This window comes from Narcine bancroftii, chromosome 8 (genome assembly GCF_036971445.1).
Source record: "Narcine bancroftii isolate sNarBan1 chromosome 8, sNarBan1.hap1, whole genome shotgun sequence".
Taxonomy (NCBI): domain Eukaryota; kingdom Metazoa; phylum Chordata; class Chondrichthyes; order Torpediniformes; family Narcinidae; genus Narcine; species Narcine bancroftii.
In genome coordinates, this window is record NC_091476.1 from 170,071,780 (window position 1) to 170,088,520 (window position 16,741).

Sequence of the window (16,741 nt, forward strand, 5' to 3'; positions counted from 1 at the left end):
TTTCAGAAACCATTCACAATTCATTTTCCTAACTATACAGTACATATGTGATATTGTTTTTCATGCCCACTTCTTACGTTTTAGAAGAGCATGAATTCCCAGAGTAATGGAGTTTAGGGGCAATTTGTACACAACAGGACCCATGCTGCCACCCGCACAGTCACCAAGCAAACAAGGTGTTTCCTTGGCAATTCTTCAGGAAAATGGGCAGGAGGAGGTAAACTCAGGAGCCAGTCTTATGGACTCATGGCCAGGAACAGACTATCAACTTTATGTTTCCAGTGCAGACAAGTTTCAGTAGAGCCCGCCACATTCATATGTGGCAAGAAGTGAGCAGATTCATCAGGGGCTGATAACTGATAAGTAACATACATCCCACACAAGGGTAACACTTCTAATTCAAGGACATAACCCTAACCTTCACAAGAATCACAACTTCAGCATCGTGGATGCCACTATTGACTAATAACTTAATCCTGATCAACCATAATAAGTATGGTTAAAAATAATGAGGCGAGAATTTGATTCTACAAAGCTTTAATACCAGTCAGAAAGTACTAGTCATTGTGCTGTGCATTTCAATATCTGCCTCCTTGGATGCAGCTTCAACAATATTTAAAATCTCAAAATCATTGGGTTATTATATAAAGAACATGGCGCTTGGCTAGTACTTGATTTAGGGGTCTCATTGAAACATTTTGAATGTTGAAAGGCGTGAACAGAGTAGATGTAGAAAGGTGGGAGAGTATAGAACAAGAAGGCGCAACTTCAGGATTGAAGGGCATCCACTCAGAACAGGGATGAGGAGAAATTTATTTAACCAGAGGGTGAATGTGTGGTATTTGTTACTACAGGCAGTTGTGGAGGCCAAGACAGTGGTGCATTTAAGACAGAGATTGATAGGTTCTTAATTAACCAGACCATCAAAGGTTATGGGTAAAAGGTCAGGGAGTGAGGCTAAGTGGGAGAATGGATCAGCTCATGGGTAGGGCAGATTCGATGGGCTGAGTAGTCTATTTCTGCTCCTATGTCTTATGGCCTTAAGACAAAGTAGCTTGTTTAATAGGCAACATCTTGTCATCAACCTCCTTCACACCACCAATGCACTGTGACTGAAGGGCACCCCATTGACAAAGGCTTATCTGCATCTTGTCAAAACTATTTTGCCCAGACCTGCCAGTCCATAAACTCTAACACATATACCTGTAAAGGTTGCCTGATCTTTGTCAAGGTTCACTTGTCCTGAGAATTGTCCTGCCTCTATACCGGGCAGGGATGCAACAGGCTGAATCCTCTCCATGTAGAATCCTCTCCATGTAGAATCCTCTCCATGTAGTTTCCAGTGACATACCGTATCTCTTCAGATTCCTCACAAAGTATAGCTGCTGGCGAGCCTTCTTTGTAATTGCACCACATGAAGGCTCCAGAACAGATCTTCTGAAATGTTGACACCCAGGAATTTGAAGTCCTTGATGGTCACAGTTATGCAAAGAGTGACAAACATCAACTGCTGCTGGAAGATCATCAGCTCAGTGAACGTCAGACTTTGCTTTGTCCGGAACGTTCCTTTTTCCGTGAAAGAGTTGTCTTGCGAATAAATGCAGCTGATTGCCATTTTTCAAAGTGCAGGAGTATCTGTTGATGAATTCACTGAAGCTCAGTGAATTCACAGCAAAGGCTTTGTAGTCACCAGTTTACTGTCACCACTGAACACAGAGGGTCTGGCCTCTGTGTAACAGCCTCCCCCTGATACATTTCTAAGTAGGATATATTAACGCTTTTAATGTACTGTCAGGGAATATCTTGAATCAGAATCAAAATATATTGTCATGAACAAGTCATGAAATTCAGGCTTTTGTGGCAGCGTTATAGTGCAAACATTCAGATTATAACCATCTTACAACATTACTATTAAAAAAACCCCTAAAAATAATAATGCACAAAAAGTAAGGCAGTGTCTTTGGTTCATTAATCATTCAGGAATCTGATGGCAGCAGGGAAGAAGCTGTCCTTGTGTCGCTGAGTGCTTGTCTTCAGGCTCCTGTACCTTTTCCCCGATGGTAGCAGAGTGAAGAGGGCATGGCCTGGGTGGTGGGGGTCCTTGAGGATAGGGGCTGCTTTTTTTAAAACAGCACCTCGATGGAGTGAAGTCTGATGCAATTGATATTGCAGGCTGAGTTAACAACCCTCTGGAGTTTCTGCTTGTCCTGAGAGTTGGTGCCTCCGTACCAGGCAGAGAGGCAACAGGCTGAATGCTCTCCACGGTCCACTTGTAGAAGTTCACGAGAGTTTTCAGTGACATACCAAATCTCTTCAGACTCCTCACAAAGTATAGCTGCTGGCAAGCCTTCTTTGTAATTGCATGACATGAAGGCTCCAGAACAGATCCTTAGAAATTGTTGACACCCAGGAATATGAAGTTCTTGTCCCTCTCTACTACTGAGCCCTTGATGAGGACTGGGTCACATTCCCCTGACTTCCTTCTGAAGTTCACAATGATCTCCTTGGTTTTGCAGACATTGAGGGCCAGGTTGTTGTCGTTACACCATTCAACATGCTGACCTATCTCCCTCCTGTACACTTCCTCATTGCTCTTTGTGATTCTGCCGACAATCATTAATGCAATGAATATAGATAACACATCTTTATGTATTTACAGGTGGTCCCCAATTTACAAATGTAATGAATGTTCATCCACCACGCACAATTAAACGAGACAATAAAGAAATTTAAAAAAAGATTTTTAACAAATGAATCTTTAATGAAGAATATAAACATATGTACAGTACCTTCAATAAAGATACTCCTCAATCCCCATAAGAACTAATAGAATATAATAAAGTCATTGGACTCATACATTGGGCTGCTATGGGGAGATCGGGCTGTCACAGGGAGCAGGTACTTCAGGCCGCCACAGGGACTTAGGGCTGCTGTGGAGAGAGGGTACTTTAAGGTTGCCGCTGGGAGTGTGGACCACTGTCTACAGTACTTATAATACAAAATATGTACTTGTATAGTAGTTTTAATAATGATTTAAAAGTTTGGTCATATGTGTGGGTGGACTCGAGTTTTGTAGGTCAGAAGTCGAGGACTACCTGCAGTGTATATGTTTGGTGCTCTTGACTACCTCGACAGTTCCACCATCGTGGTAGTCAATAGCTCCAAATTTCTTGTACCTGGCAGAGAATCTCTCCTGGTCCCCCAACAGCAGATCCATTGCCAAGAAGGCCCAACAATGCCTTTACTTCCTGCAGAGGTTAAGGAAAGTCCAGCTTCCACCCTCAAATTTTAACACCAATAATTTTCAAATATGGGCTCCAAATTTTAATAAAGAAAAAATATTTATCTCTCAAACTGTATGTTATCTTTTCTAGAGGAATACAAGCTTTAATATCATTATGCTATCTTTTCATACTTAAAATCAAATCAGATTTCCATGTAATAGCTAAACGTTTTTTAGAAACAGCCAAAGCCAAATGTAAAAATTCGATTTGATACAAAGTCAATCTTGACCTTAAAGCAATCGACTTAATATCTCCTAATAAAAACAATAATGGATCGGAAGGTGAATTTTTGAGAGAGAAATATTTTAAATGTTGCCCATTAGTATCCAGTGGCTAAAATACTGTGCACAATTTGTAAAACTTTTCTGAACAACTATTGGAACCTTCAAAGTTAGACCTGGGTCAGACCAGAGTTTGACCTGGCCAAATTCATGGCTGTGTTTGAAAAGCAAACCTTTTTGTTTTGCTTTATTCACCTTTTACAGGTATAAATCAGAGAAAATAACTGAAATTCTCCAAGTTTGTCTGAAAAATTGCATTTCAAGAGATGTTGTAAATACAGTTTCTACTGTATCAAAGTATTATTTCTAAAATACTGTATATGATGTAGATTATCCTTCTACCAGGATGGAATGGTGATTTTAAAGGAGAGCAAGGAAAGTATTTCGCCTATCCCTGAAGTAATCTTCAGGCCATAAACCTTTGAAATTGAGAGCGCCCTCAGTGGAAAATGCCAATGTAGAATCTATTATTTTTCCAAAGTGTTGCCCTGTTTATTTTCAGTATCACATTTTCTATTACAATATGATTCTGCAGTTAACAGATCTCATCAAATAAAATAGGGACACCTTCAGAGAAAAGTGTATTGATTATAGTTATCAAAGGGGGAGTATGGTGGAGGTTACAGAGAAAAACATCAATTCTAGTAATTCAGTAAAACCCAATTCTGCTGCAAAGAGCCTCAATTAATCTATGTCTTACCGAAATGTAATGCAGCAAAAAGAAGGCAAAATGATAATAAGCAGGCGAGCACCTCAGTTGAATTTGACACAAATACAATTTGTGCACTAATTTATCTGATAGAATGAAATATGCTCTTCCATTGGTGCATTGCTTTATCGATGAATTTGATGCATCCTTGCTAGGTTGACTAAGTGTATGACTAAGTTCAATAAATGTTTCGAATTCAAACTTTAACAATGAAAATCTCTCACAGAACAGAATGGTTTAAACCACAAGGCTGCTGGAAGATTTATCAAGGAACTATTACATAGTCCCAAATTGTCAAGCCAAAGCAACAACCAGCCCCCTCCCCCCCACAAATCCTTCTGCAGATGGAGGAAGAATGGTTTCATTAATATGACCATAAACAACTTCATTTGTAGCTGTTTTAACAAGATGGAAACTTTTACCAGTGGGCAATGTCACACCCTTTGGGAGATCCCCAGTTGTGATAATGCAGTTGTTTATATTTGTAGTGTCTGAATATATAAATTGGGCTTGTTCATTAAAAAATAGTCACAGGGAGATACCATGGCTCTTTAGCCCAACCATCAACCATCCATCGTCTTTCACTGGTCAGCATTAATATTTATTTTCTCCCCAGATTCTTCTCAATTCTCCCCAGATTCTACCACTCATCTAGACTAGTGGTTCTCAACCTTTTTCTTTCCACTCACATACCACTTTAAGAATTTACTGTGCCATAGGTGTTCTGTGATTAGTAAGAGATTGCTAAGGTGGTATGTGGATAAAACGGAAAAGGTTTGAAACCCACTATTTTAATCGTACCTCATTGACTCATTATGTGCATGGTTTCATAACTCCAAAGGAAATGGGCCATTGACAATTTTTTCAAACAAAATATTTCAGTATCAACTGGGTCTAGAGCAGTGATTCTTAACCTTCCCACTAACATGCCACCTTAAGAAATTCCTTTCTAATCACAGAGCACCAGATGGCATAGAGATTACTTAAAGTGATATGTGAGAGGAAGGAAAAAGGTTGAGAACCACTCATCTAGACACAAAGGAGAATTTAGCGGCCAATTAACCTTTCAACTTATGTTTTTGCTGTTTGGGAAGAAACCATAACTCTTGGGGGAAACTAAGGCAGTCATTTGGAGAACATGAAAACTCCATATAGACAGTGCGCAAGGCCAGAATTGAACCTGGGTATCTGGTGCTGTGAGGCAGTGGCTTTTCCAGCTGCACCATTGTTCTCTTCTTATTCTTGAAAAAGATAAATTGTGTGAAAACAGACTCTTTGGCCCAAGCTGGCATCTTTGTAAAAAGATTGTAAATAAATTAGTGTTCACTGTTGTATTCAAACTATTCTTCTTTTCAAAATAGACAAGGTCTCTGGAATGACCCCTGGTGACCTAGAGGTGTAATTACATATCACCACGCTTAGTTCTTGTATCAAAAAGATGGTGCACACCTGACAGGATGGGGGGAGGAGAATAAAATCCTGAAACCCAGCCAGGCCTTCTCCACCACCACCCTCCTCCAGCTGGCAGAACTTGTCCTTACCCTCAATAACCTCTCCGTTGACTGATCCCACTTTCTCCTGGTCAAAGGGGTAGCCATAGGAACCTGCATGGGCCCCCAGCTATACCTGCCTTTTTGTTGGCTATGTGAAGCAATCCATGTTACAAGTTTACACAAGTAAGTTCCCTCAACTCTCTCTCCACCTCATCAGGTGGCCTGATGCGCCCATGATGAGCTTGTTGACTTCATCCGCTTTGCTGCCAACTTCCACCCCAACCTCAAATTCATTTGGTCCATCTGTAGCCACACTCTCCCTTTTCTTGATCTCTCAGTCTCCATCTTGGGAGACAAACTCTTGACAGACATCTTCTACAAACCCACCAATTCCCACAGCTACCTCGACTACCACTCCTCACACACTGTCCACTATAAGGATTCTATTCCATTCTCTCAATTCCCCCTCCTCCGTCACATCTGCATCCAAGTCAAGGACTTCCATACAAGATCATCAGAGAAGTCCTTCATCAAACACCATCTACCACCATCAACTCAGCCCTTACCAGGATCTCCTCCATTGCCGACACATCTGCCCCGGCCACTTCCAACCCCACATGCAACAAGGACAGGATTCCTCTGGCACTCACCTACCACCCCACCAGCCTCCACACCAAACACATCCTCCTCCACCATTTTTGCCACCTACAATGTGATCCCACCACTATGCACATATTTTTCTTTCCTGCTTCTGTAGGGACTGCTCCCACCGTGACTCCCTTGTGCACTCCTCCCTCTCCACCAATCATGCATTATGGACCTACACTTATGACAGCAGGAGATGCTCCACTTGTGTCCACACCTCCTCTCTCTCTTCCATTCACGGTCCCAAACAGTCCTTCCAAGTGAAGCAACATTTCACTTGTGAATTTTCAGGGGTCCTGCGCTCCCATTAGTGTGAATCTCCCAGTGGCTATCCATTTCAATTCTCCAACCCATTACCTTATTGACCTGTCTGTCTATGGTCTCATGCACTGCCAGACTACAGCCATCCACAAAATGAAGGAACAACACTTCACCTTCTGGTTGGATGACATTAATATCAACTTCTCTGGCTTTTGTTAACCCCCACCCCACCCCCAATTCTCCCCCATCACCTTCCCCCAGCTTTGTCTCTCTCCCTTTTCCCTGACTCCTTTCACACAGACAAAATCAATTCTCACCTCTCCCCTCATCATATCCATGTATGTCTGGATTCTAACCCCAGCTTTCACTGTTCTTTATTCTGAGATTGATTGTCTTTTTGCTTATTCCTTGAAGAAGGGCTCAGGCCCAAAATGTCAGCAATATATCTTTGCCTTCTACGAAGGAAGAAAGACCCATTGAGTTCTTCCAGCATTTCAGTGTGTTTTTACTGAAATTTTGCTTACGCAGTCCAGAGGGGAGGGTTGCAGAAAGTAAAACGTAGTGTTTGATCCGAGTTCCATTATCTGCAGCAGTGGAGTTTTTACCTTTGAAATAAGCATTGCAGTTAGGAAAGATTGATGTGTCAGCCACTGGAGGTTTTCCCTGTTCAGAGAGTTGACAGATTGAGTACCAGAACAGTATCTGCGGAGTTCAGATTGTAACTGAAGCTAGAGCAAAAGAGAAGGATGTCAGTTTGTTGTGGTAGCTCAACTTGAAGTAAAATCTTTTCACTACAGAATGAGGAATTCTGCTTGCAATGGAAAAGTACAGCACATGAACAGGTCCAAAGGCCCAAGTCTGTGCCAAATGTGGTGTTAAATTCAAATTAAAAGTATGCCACTTACACCAAATGGATATCCCGCTATCCCTTGTGGGTCTATCCCGAAGCCCTTTAAGTACTAGTATCTGCTTCCACCACTACCTGGCAGCACATGCCCAGGCACTTACCACCAAAATATTTGCCCAACTCATCACCCTTGAAATTTGTTGCCCTCACCTGAAATGCATGATTTCTAGAGCGCGACTCTTTTACCCTGGGAAAAGATTCTGATTGTCCAGCTAGTCTGATTTCATAAAGCTCCATCAGATCTCTCTTCAGCCTCTGATCCTCCTGGGAAAAGAACCCCAGTTTCTCCTAAACTTTCCCGATAATTCATACCCTCAAAAGCAGGTAGCATCCTGGTCAACCTCTCTGGAACCTTTTCAAAAGTTTCTACATCCTTCTGGTAATGGGGCAGCCAGAACTGTTTTCCAGGGACAACCTAACCAACAGTTTATATTGCTTCAACATGTATGTTTATACTCAACACCCTGCCCAATGAAACCAAGCCTTACCAATATTTCTTCTCTGCCACCTTACTAGTTGCATGGCCACTTTCTAGGAGGTATGGACATGGACCCCCAGACCCCTCTGCACATCAATATTATCCTGACATTAATTCACACTACAACAATCTTGTGGCTTCTGCAACTTGCCATAATCTCTTGCTACATCTATTCCTCCAGATCACAGTAGCTATTGGGAGGCCTATGGTATATCCCTCTCAGAGACATTGCCTTATTCTCATTTCAGATTTCTACACACAGTTGATGAGGCCACAATTAGTTAATTTGACTACAGCAGTGACTCCCTTTGATCAGCAACCCTCTCCCTTCCCCTCCAACCACATGACCTAGGAACACTGAGCTGCCAATCCCATCCATTTTACATTTATTTCTCTGTAATAGTCACAGCGTCATCTAACCGATCCAGACCTTTAAGTTTGTCTACAATACTCCTTCCATTAAATCAAGCACACTTCAGGCCCACTGTCTTGCTGGATCCATTCACTTTTCCCTTCCTCAGACTTACTTGCCCAAGCATCTTCCAGCCCCTTAACTCCTTCACTTACTACCCTGATGCTCTGGTTTTCACCCACCCTCTCGTTTAAACTCTCCTCAGTGACACTAATGAATCTCCCATAGGGATATTGGTCCCCCTCAACTTCAGCTGTAACTTGTACAGGTTGCAATTTTCCTGGAAGAAAACATAATTCAGACATTTGAATCTCTCCCTCCTCAGCCACATGTTAAACTGCTTGTTTCTTGCCTGGCTGAATTTCCCTTCCTAAGTTTGCAACCCTAGATGTCCTGTTTTCTAACATGACCTAGATCCCTGAGCTAATTTACAGGACCATATCACCCTTCCTACCTTTGTTAGTAGTACCAATATGGACAACAACCTCCTCCCCCCACCCCACCTCCGCCCATCTCTAGACCCTGGCACCAGAGAGGCCACACACCGACCTGGAGTCACACTTGCAGTCACAGAAATGCTAACTGTACCCCCGACCATGGAATCTCCTACATCTACCCGTCTCCCTTCACCCTTCAACCTACTCATGGAGCTTTAGAACCAGTTGTAGCACTAATGACTGTTGTTACCATTTGAAACACAAAAATCTAAAGATGCTGTGATTTTAGTAAAAACACACCAAAATGCGAGAGGAACTCAGTCGGTCTTTTCAGAATCTATAGGAGACAAAGATATATTGCCAACGTTTCAGGCCTGATCCCTTCTTCAAAGAATAAGCAGAAAAAGCCAGAAGCAGGATATCTCAGAGAGTCTCAGAATTCAAACAATGGGGGAGGAATCCAGACCAACAAAAGATGTTAACTGGACATGTTAAGGGTTGAGGTAAGAATTTATCATCTTTGAACAGAGAGAGAGACAGAGATAGGGAAAGGCAATGGGGGAAGAAGTGAGAGAGGTATAAACAAAAGCCAGAGAAGTTGATAATAATGCCATCTGTTTGGAGGGTGCCCAGTTGGAAGATGAGCTGTTGTTCTTCCAATTTGCAGGTGCTCTCAGTCTGGCAGTGCACGAGATCATGGACAGACATGTCAGCAAGGGAATGGGATGGAGAATTGAAATGGGTGGCCTCTGGGAGATCAACACTATTGCGGTGGACAGAGCCATGGTGCTCAACAAAGCGATATCCCAGTTTGTATCGTCTCTACGATGTAGATGAGACCACAATGGGAGCATCGAATGCAGTAGATGACCCCTGCACATTCACAAGAGAAATGTTGGTTCACTTGGAAGGACTGTTTGGGGCCTTGAATGAAAGTGAAGGAGGAGGTGTGGGTACAAGTGGAGCATCTTCTATGGTTAGAGGGGTAGGTCCCCAGGGGATGATTGGTGGGGAGGGAGGAGTGGACAAGGGAGTCACGGAGGGAGCGGTCCCTGCGGAAGACAAAGAGGGGAGGAGAGGCGAATATATGTCTAGGGGTGGGATCACCCCTAGAGGAGAGGAGGATGTGGAGGATGGTCGGGTAGTAGGTGAAGACAAAAGGAATCCTGTCCTGGTTGTATGTGGGGGTGGAAGGGACCAGAGAAGTTATGGAGGCAAGGAAGGATATGCGGGTGTATGCCGAGTCGATGGCTATTACCATTTGTTAAGTCAGTAAAATAATTTGAGGATAACAGCCCTGCTGCTCTTCTCAGTGGTCACCTAACTTCTTGCATCTTGTAATTTGGCTGAGACTTCATCATTAGATCTTCAGTCTGTGACGTTCTCTGCCACTCAGATGATCCTCATTTCATCCAATTTCCTTAACCCATTCACTGAGGAACTGCAGCTGGATGCACTTCCCGCACACGTAGTCACTAGGGACACTGGAAGTTCCTCTGATATCCCACATCTTGCCTCTGCCCTGACTGACATTTCCATTCAACTGAGGTAAGATTCAATGAATCTGAAAACCCTCACCTGTAACTTACCTGAAACCGTGCTCAGCCCTCTTCCAGAAGCCTCTTAAGCTGCCAAAACCAATGCTTTGCTGTACTTTATTGGGAGCTATACTTCAAAGAGCCAATCAAAAGCAAACTCTGCTTCCTCTCTGCTCCAACCATTCAGCAGCTCCTCCAAAGCATTTTCTGCCCTGGATCCTGGTATTGTGAGGCTTATTTTGACACTTTCTTAAAAACTCCAGATGAGCATTCTGTATTACTGAGATTAATTTAATTATTGGAGCATTGTAGCAAGTAATTGAGAGTAAACAGCATGTTATCATTCTGAACAAAGGATTAGAGTTTAATAATAGGGAAGTTTTGTTCCAATTATTTAGGATGTTAGAGAGCCATGCCTGGAATAAAGTACACAGTTTTTGGTTCACTGACCAAGATATGGTAGCATTGGAGTCAACCAAAGGAGCTCTTTATGTTGACAATATTGCCTCAGTTGTTCACACCAAAAAGTAAATAACTGATTGCAAAAGAAATGAGAGGATGCAAATTTGTATCTCTGTTGATGACATTGAGGTAAATGAAATTATGCTCTGGTGGGAGTTCTGCAAATGGTAGACGACTTCTCCATTTCCTGAAAATTATGATGTCACCAGAAAAGATTAAGCCTCAAAAAAACCTGCTGGATGTTGAGGTGCAATTGGATGCAGACATTTTACTCTTTCAGCGTAACTATTTAAAAGTTGATAGTGTGCGGAGATATTTGAATTTCACCTGGAATATTTATAAGTCTGACCAAATGAGGCTTGGCACACATAATGTGTGTGAGACACTTAAAAGAGAGAAAACTACTATCTAATTGGCTTCAAGCTAATTTTAGAACTTAATAAAGCTCACACACTTAGTCTCGGTAATTCATTCTTGTCACTAACTCGGGTTGGGCATGTATTCAGACTAAATGTTTCCAGCATTGAAAATGACCTTGGCAATTAAATGTTGCTAATTTGACTTGTTTGCAGGAGGAACCATATGTCATGTTTAAGAAGTCTGACAAGCCACTTTCGGGTAATGACCGGTTTGAAGGATACTGCATTGATCTGCTGAAGGAATTATCCAATATCCTGGGATTTGTTTATGATATTCATCTGACACAAGATGGAAAATATGGAACTCCAGATGAGAAGGGACAGTGGAATGGCATGGTGAAAGATCTCATCGACCATGTGAGTAGTTTGGGATAAGGTTTCAAAACACCTTCAGGCTGTCAGAAATAAGTTTGAATGTATTTCTGAATCATTGTCTCGCATCTTTACTCTTGTATTAACTGGCATAACACAATTCATAATAGCAATATACAAAAATAATGGTCTTTCATTAATTGAGCTTTAGTGATTTCAGTGGTTTGGAAAATAATATGTTTAAAATTCCTTCCTAATTAGGAAATGGTTGTGTTTCAGATTTCTCTGCAAGCTTGATTCATAATGGAGACAGCAGTGAATACAAAAATATGCCAAAATGTTTTAACACTCAAAATGCACAAGCATTAATTGTTGTAGCCCAGTGCCTAGAATCTGTAGTTAAAAAATGGCATCAGAAAGGTCAGTAAAAATGCATTGGAGAATTCCCATGAACATCCTGTGCAGATTGGACCAGGTATATATCATTTATTTCAATCAAAGCCAGCTGCAGGAGGCAAAAATCAATCTGCTAGAGGTCCTAATGCAAGGTCACAACCCAAAACATCAACAATCCCTTTGCCTCCACAGATGCTGTTCCACCCAGTGAGTTCCTCACACAGTTTGTCCTTTGTACTAGATTCCAGCATCTGCAGTCATTTAAGTCTCAAAAATTATTTGTCTTTTTAAACATGTTTCAATATTTCTAATGAGATAAACAGTATTTCTCTGCAATCTAGTGGAGAGTAAGAAAGTGTAGGGTGATGAAGACAACACTGGCTACCTCTTGTTCATGGGCCAGACTTCCCTGCATGTTGCAGCCTTCCATTCACCTAGGCTGACATCAGATATTATTCGGAGAATGGGGCGCAAATTGCTGACCACAGGTTCTGGTCCATTAAAGACAGGATCATTCCTTTAGATTCATTTAGATCATGGCTGATCTTATAACTATCAGTACCCTGTCCCTGTCTTCTCATCATAACCCTTAATTCCCCGTCCACAAGACCCTTATCTAACTCTCTCTTGAACTTATCCAGAGAACTCGCCTCTACCACACTTTGCGGCAAACTAAGTCCTCTAGTCCTAGTCTCCCCCAACATCGGGAACATGTAATCTATTGTGTCCAATCCCTTAATAATCTTGTATACTTCATCCTTCTAAACCCCAGTTTGTCCAACCTTTCGGCATTTGTCAATCCTGCCATCCCGGGAACTAACCTTGTGAATTTACGCTGCATTCACTCAATAGCGAGAATATCCTTCCTCAAATGAGGAGACCAGAACTGGACACAATACTCCAGGTGTGGTCTCACCAGGGCCCTGTACAACTGTGAAGGACATCTTTAGTCCTATACTCTATTCCCTTTTTTATGAAGGCCAACATGCCATTAGCCTTTTTCACAGCTTGTTGAACCTGCATGCTAGCTTTTAGTGACTTATGTACACCTAGATCACGTTGCACTTCCCCATTCCCTAATTTGATTCTATTTAAATAATAATCTGCCTTCGTGTTCCTGCCACCAGTGGATAACCTCATATTTGCCAACATTAAACTGCATCTCCCATCCACCCGTCCAAGTCCTCTTGCATTTTCCTCACATCCTCCCCACACTTCACACTGCCACTCAGTTTCGTGACATCTGCAAATTTGCTAATGTTATTTTTAATCCCCTTATCTAAATCATTAATATATATGATAAACAACGGAAGACCCAGCACCCAGCCCTGCAGGACAGCACTTGTCACATCCTGCCATCCCGAAAGTGACCCGTTAACCCCAACTCTTTGTTTCTTGTCCGTCAACCAATTTTCTATCCGTTCTCTCTGATTTTGCCGACTAATCTCCTTTGCGGGACCTTATTAAAAGCTTTCTGAAAATCCAAGTACACCACATCCACTGGCTCTCCCATGTCCACCCTTCTCGTCACAGCCTCGCAAAATTTCCGAAGATTAGTCAATCATGATTTTCCCCTCTGAAATCCATGCTGACTTGTAGTGATACTATTATTTCTGTCTAAATGTTCTGTTATTTCTTATTTTATAATAGATTCTAATATCTTCCCCACCACCGATGTGGTCTGTAATTGCCTGTTCTCTCCCTCCCTCCCTTAAAAAGCGGCACAACATTAACCGCCCTCCGATCCACAGGCACCTCTCTTGAATCTAAATAACTTTGGAAAATGTCGACCAATGCGCCCACAATTTCAAGAGCAACTTCCTTAAGCAGTCCATCAGGCCCTGGGGACTTATGAGCCTTCAGTCCATTCAATCTTCTCAAGACCGCATGCTTTCGAACCTGGATTTCTTTCAATATCCTCCATTACCGTTGGAATTTCTATTAATTCCCTTGATATCGCAGGAACAAGTAGAGAGCACCAAGTTCGTTGAAGTCCACTTATCCTGGACATAAAACATCTCTTCACTTGTCAGGATAGCAGAACAACGACTGCACTTTCTGAGAAGACTGAGGCGGGCAAGGCTACTGGCCACCATCATGTCTACCTTCTACAGGAGCTCTATTGAGAGTGTCCTGGCTGCCTGCATCACAGTGGGGGGTATGCTTGCTGCAGAAAATTATTGATCAATCCACAGGATCATAAGAGTGGCAAAGAGGATCACTGGAGTCTCTGCCCCTGTTTGATGTTTTTCAACTTAAGGCAGGTGAACGCTGTTTCATTGGGTTGTACATGTACAATCATATGATACTTAACTTGAATTCCAGCTAACAGCTTCCCACAGTTCAACTCACTCCTGACCCTTGGGCTTTTACACTTTAATGTGGAGATCAGCACCAAGTCCTGAATCCAGAGGTAGAATACAAACGTCCTCACTCTGCATTTGGCTCATGTCAGGGGTGAAAATACCATTGATCTCAACAGGAAATGGTAACTGAGTGTCTAGTTACTTTATTTTGCTTCATCTTAGCCTTTCAGTTTTTTTCTAGTAATAAGTTTTAAGTAAATTAATAATTTAAAAAAAAATTTCTTCCATTTGGAGTGAAGTCTGCAGATGCTGTGATGGCTGTAAAAACACAAAAACCCTAGACAAACTCAGCCGGTCTCACAGATCAGTGGTACACCTTGAAGACGATTCAGGCCCAGAACATTAATTATGTATCTTTACCTCCTCTGGAGGCCGCATGACCTTCGGATTTCCTCCAGAATTTTTGTGTGTTCTGTTTCTTCCATTTAAGCATGTTTAAGACTTCCTTTATTGTTCAAGACACCTAAAACCTGCACAATGAGCTGCGACATTGTTGTCCAGGCAATTTTGCCTCAGGATACATCAACTGCAGCCTAATTGCTTCATTCTGTCTGCTCCAGTGTCTGAGATAGGTTTGATTAGACCTGTATGTTGGGGGAGGAAACGGTTTGGGGATGAGTATCATGAGTGAACTGGATTGAGCACAATCCCAATATAATGTTCAATTTATTGACATAAATATTTGAACAAATTCATATTCTCTTCCAAAAATGTATGAAGGAAAGCATAACATTTACTAAGATTTAGAGGTACGTGATCCTTTATCAGGACATCTAAAATCCGGAAAGCTCCAAAATCCGGTAAGTGGGGAGAGAGGAGGCCAGCGCTTGGGGGGCAGACAGCCGATGCTTGGGGGAGGCGGCCGGGGGACCGGCACTTGGGGGAGGCGGCCAGGTGACTGGAATGGAGTGGGGGTGGATACGGCAGCACAATTCGAGTGGGCTTTCCAAAATCCGGAAAAATCCGAAATTTGGAATACACTGTCCCCCAAGGGCTCCGGATAAAGGATCGTGTACCCGTACTAAAGTATATTCACTCGGGGAGGGAAAAAAATCAAGCACTGGTTCAAGAACGTGATGTTGCCATTACCATTCAGTGGAAATATTGGTAATGCATTAAAGATACTTACTGAAGTATGATAATCATCCAAAGAATTTTTCACATGATTCCAAATGAAGGTCCTTCATTTTATAAAAACTTCTCTTTAATGTTTTTTCTCTGTACTGGTTTGATATAAGTGGATTACTTGATGCCCTAGTTGAATGTGTTTTGGAGTTCAGAAATATAGAGGAAAAAAATCTGTAGATGCTGGAAATATAACCAGATAACCATAATATGTAGGAACAGACCACTCAGTCTATCATGTCTGTTCCACTATTCTATCATGAGCAGGTCCATTCTCCCAGCTAGTCCCACTCAACCTGTCTTAAATATACCCAGTGACCTGACCTCCAGAGCTGACCCTTGTGAGCAAATTCCAAAGATTCACCACTGGCTAAAGAAATTCCTCTGCATCTCTGTTTTAAATGGGCTCCCTTTAATCCTGAGCTTGTATCCTCTGGTTTTTGATTCCCCTTCCATGGGAAACAATCCATCCAGGCCATTCAACATTTAATATACTTGCATGAGGACTCCCCTCATTCTTCTGAAAACAAAAGAGTCCAGTCCAAGAGCCATCAAACATTCCTCATATACCAATCCTTCATTCCATGAATTATTCTTGTAAATCTTTTCTGAGCCCTCTCCAATGCCAGCACATCTTAAATAAGGAGCCCAAAACTGTACCACGTACTCCAAGTGAGGCCTCACCAGCACCTTATAAACCCTCAAATCACATCCCTGCTCTTGTAACATATTCCTCTGGATGTGAATGTCGACACTGTATTTGCCTTCTTCCCCACCAACTCAACCTGGAGGTTAATCTTCAGAGTATCCTGCACAAGGACTCTCAAGTCTTTTTGAACTTCCAACTTTTGAATTTTCTCCCCATCCAAAAAATAAGTCTGCCTTTTTATTCCTAGTACCAAAGTCTATGACTATGCTCTTTCCAAAATTGTATTTCATTTGGCACTTTTCAGTCTCTCTGCAGCTTCTCCATTTCCTCCTCACCACTTGCCCCTCCACCTTTCTTTGTATCATCTGCAAAACTTAGCCAGAAAGATATTTATTCCACAATTCAAATCACTTACATGCAATGTAAAAATAAATGACCCCAACACCAACCAAAAAAAATTCCCACTTTGCCAATCAGCGAATACTCAAGCCATGCTAGTATCTTTCCGATAATTCCACGGCCTCTCAGTTTGTTCAGCAGGCCTTGTGTGCAGTACCTTGTTAAAGG

At 42.1% G+C, this 16,741-nt stretch overlaps 1 protein-coding gene across 1 annotated transcript in view; it reads left to right on the forward strand.

The window, feature by feature from the left end:
• The window catches only part of LOC138741567 (glutamate receptor ionotropic, kainate 3-like), a 480,058-nt gene that overhangs the window by 250,478 nt on the left and 212,839 nt on the right, over positions 1-16,741 (forward strand). The window contains exon 10 of the mRNA XM_069895823.1: positions 11,480-11,683. Within this exon, the coding sequence (XP_069751924.1) occupies positions 11,480-11,683 (204 nt within the window). The remainder of the gene's footprint in view (positions 1-11,479; positions 11,684-16,741) is intronic.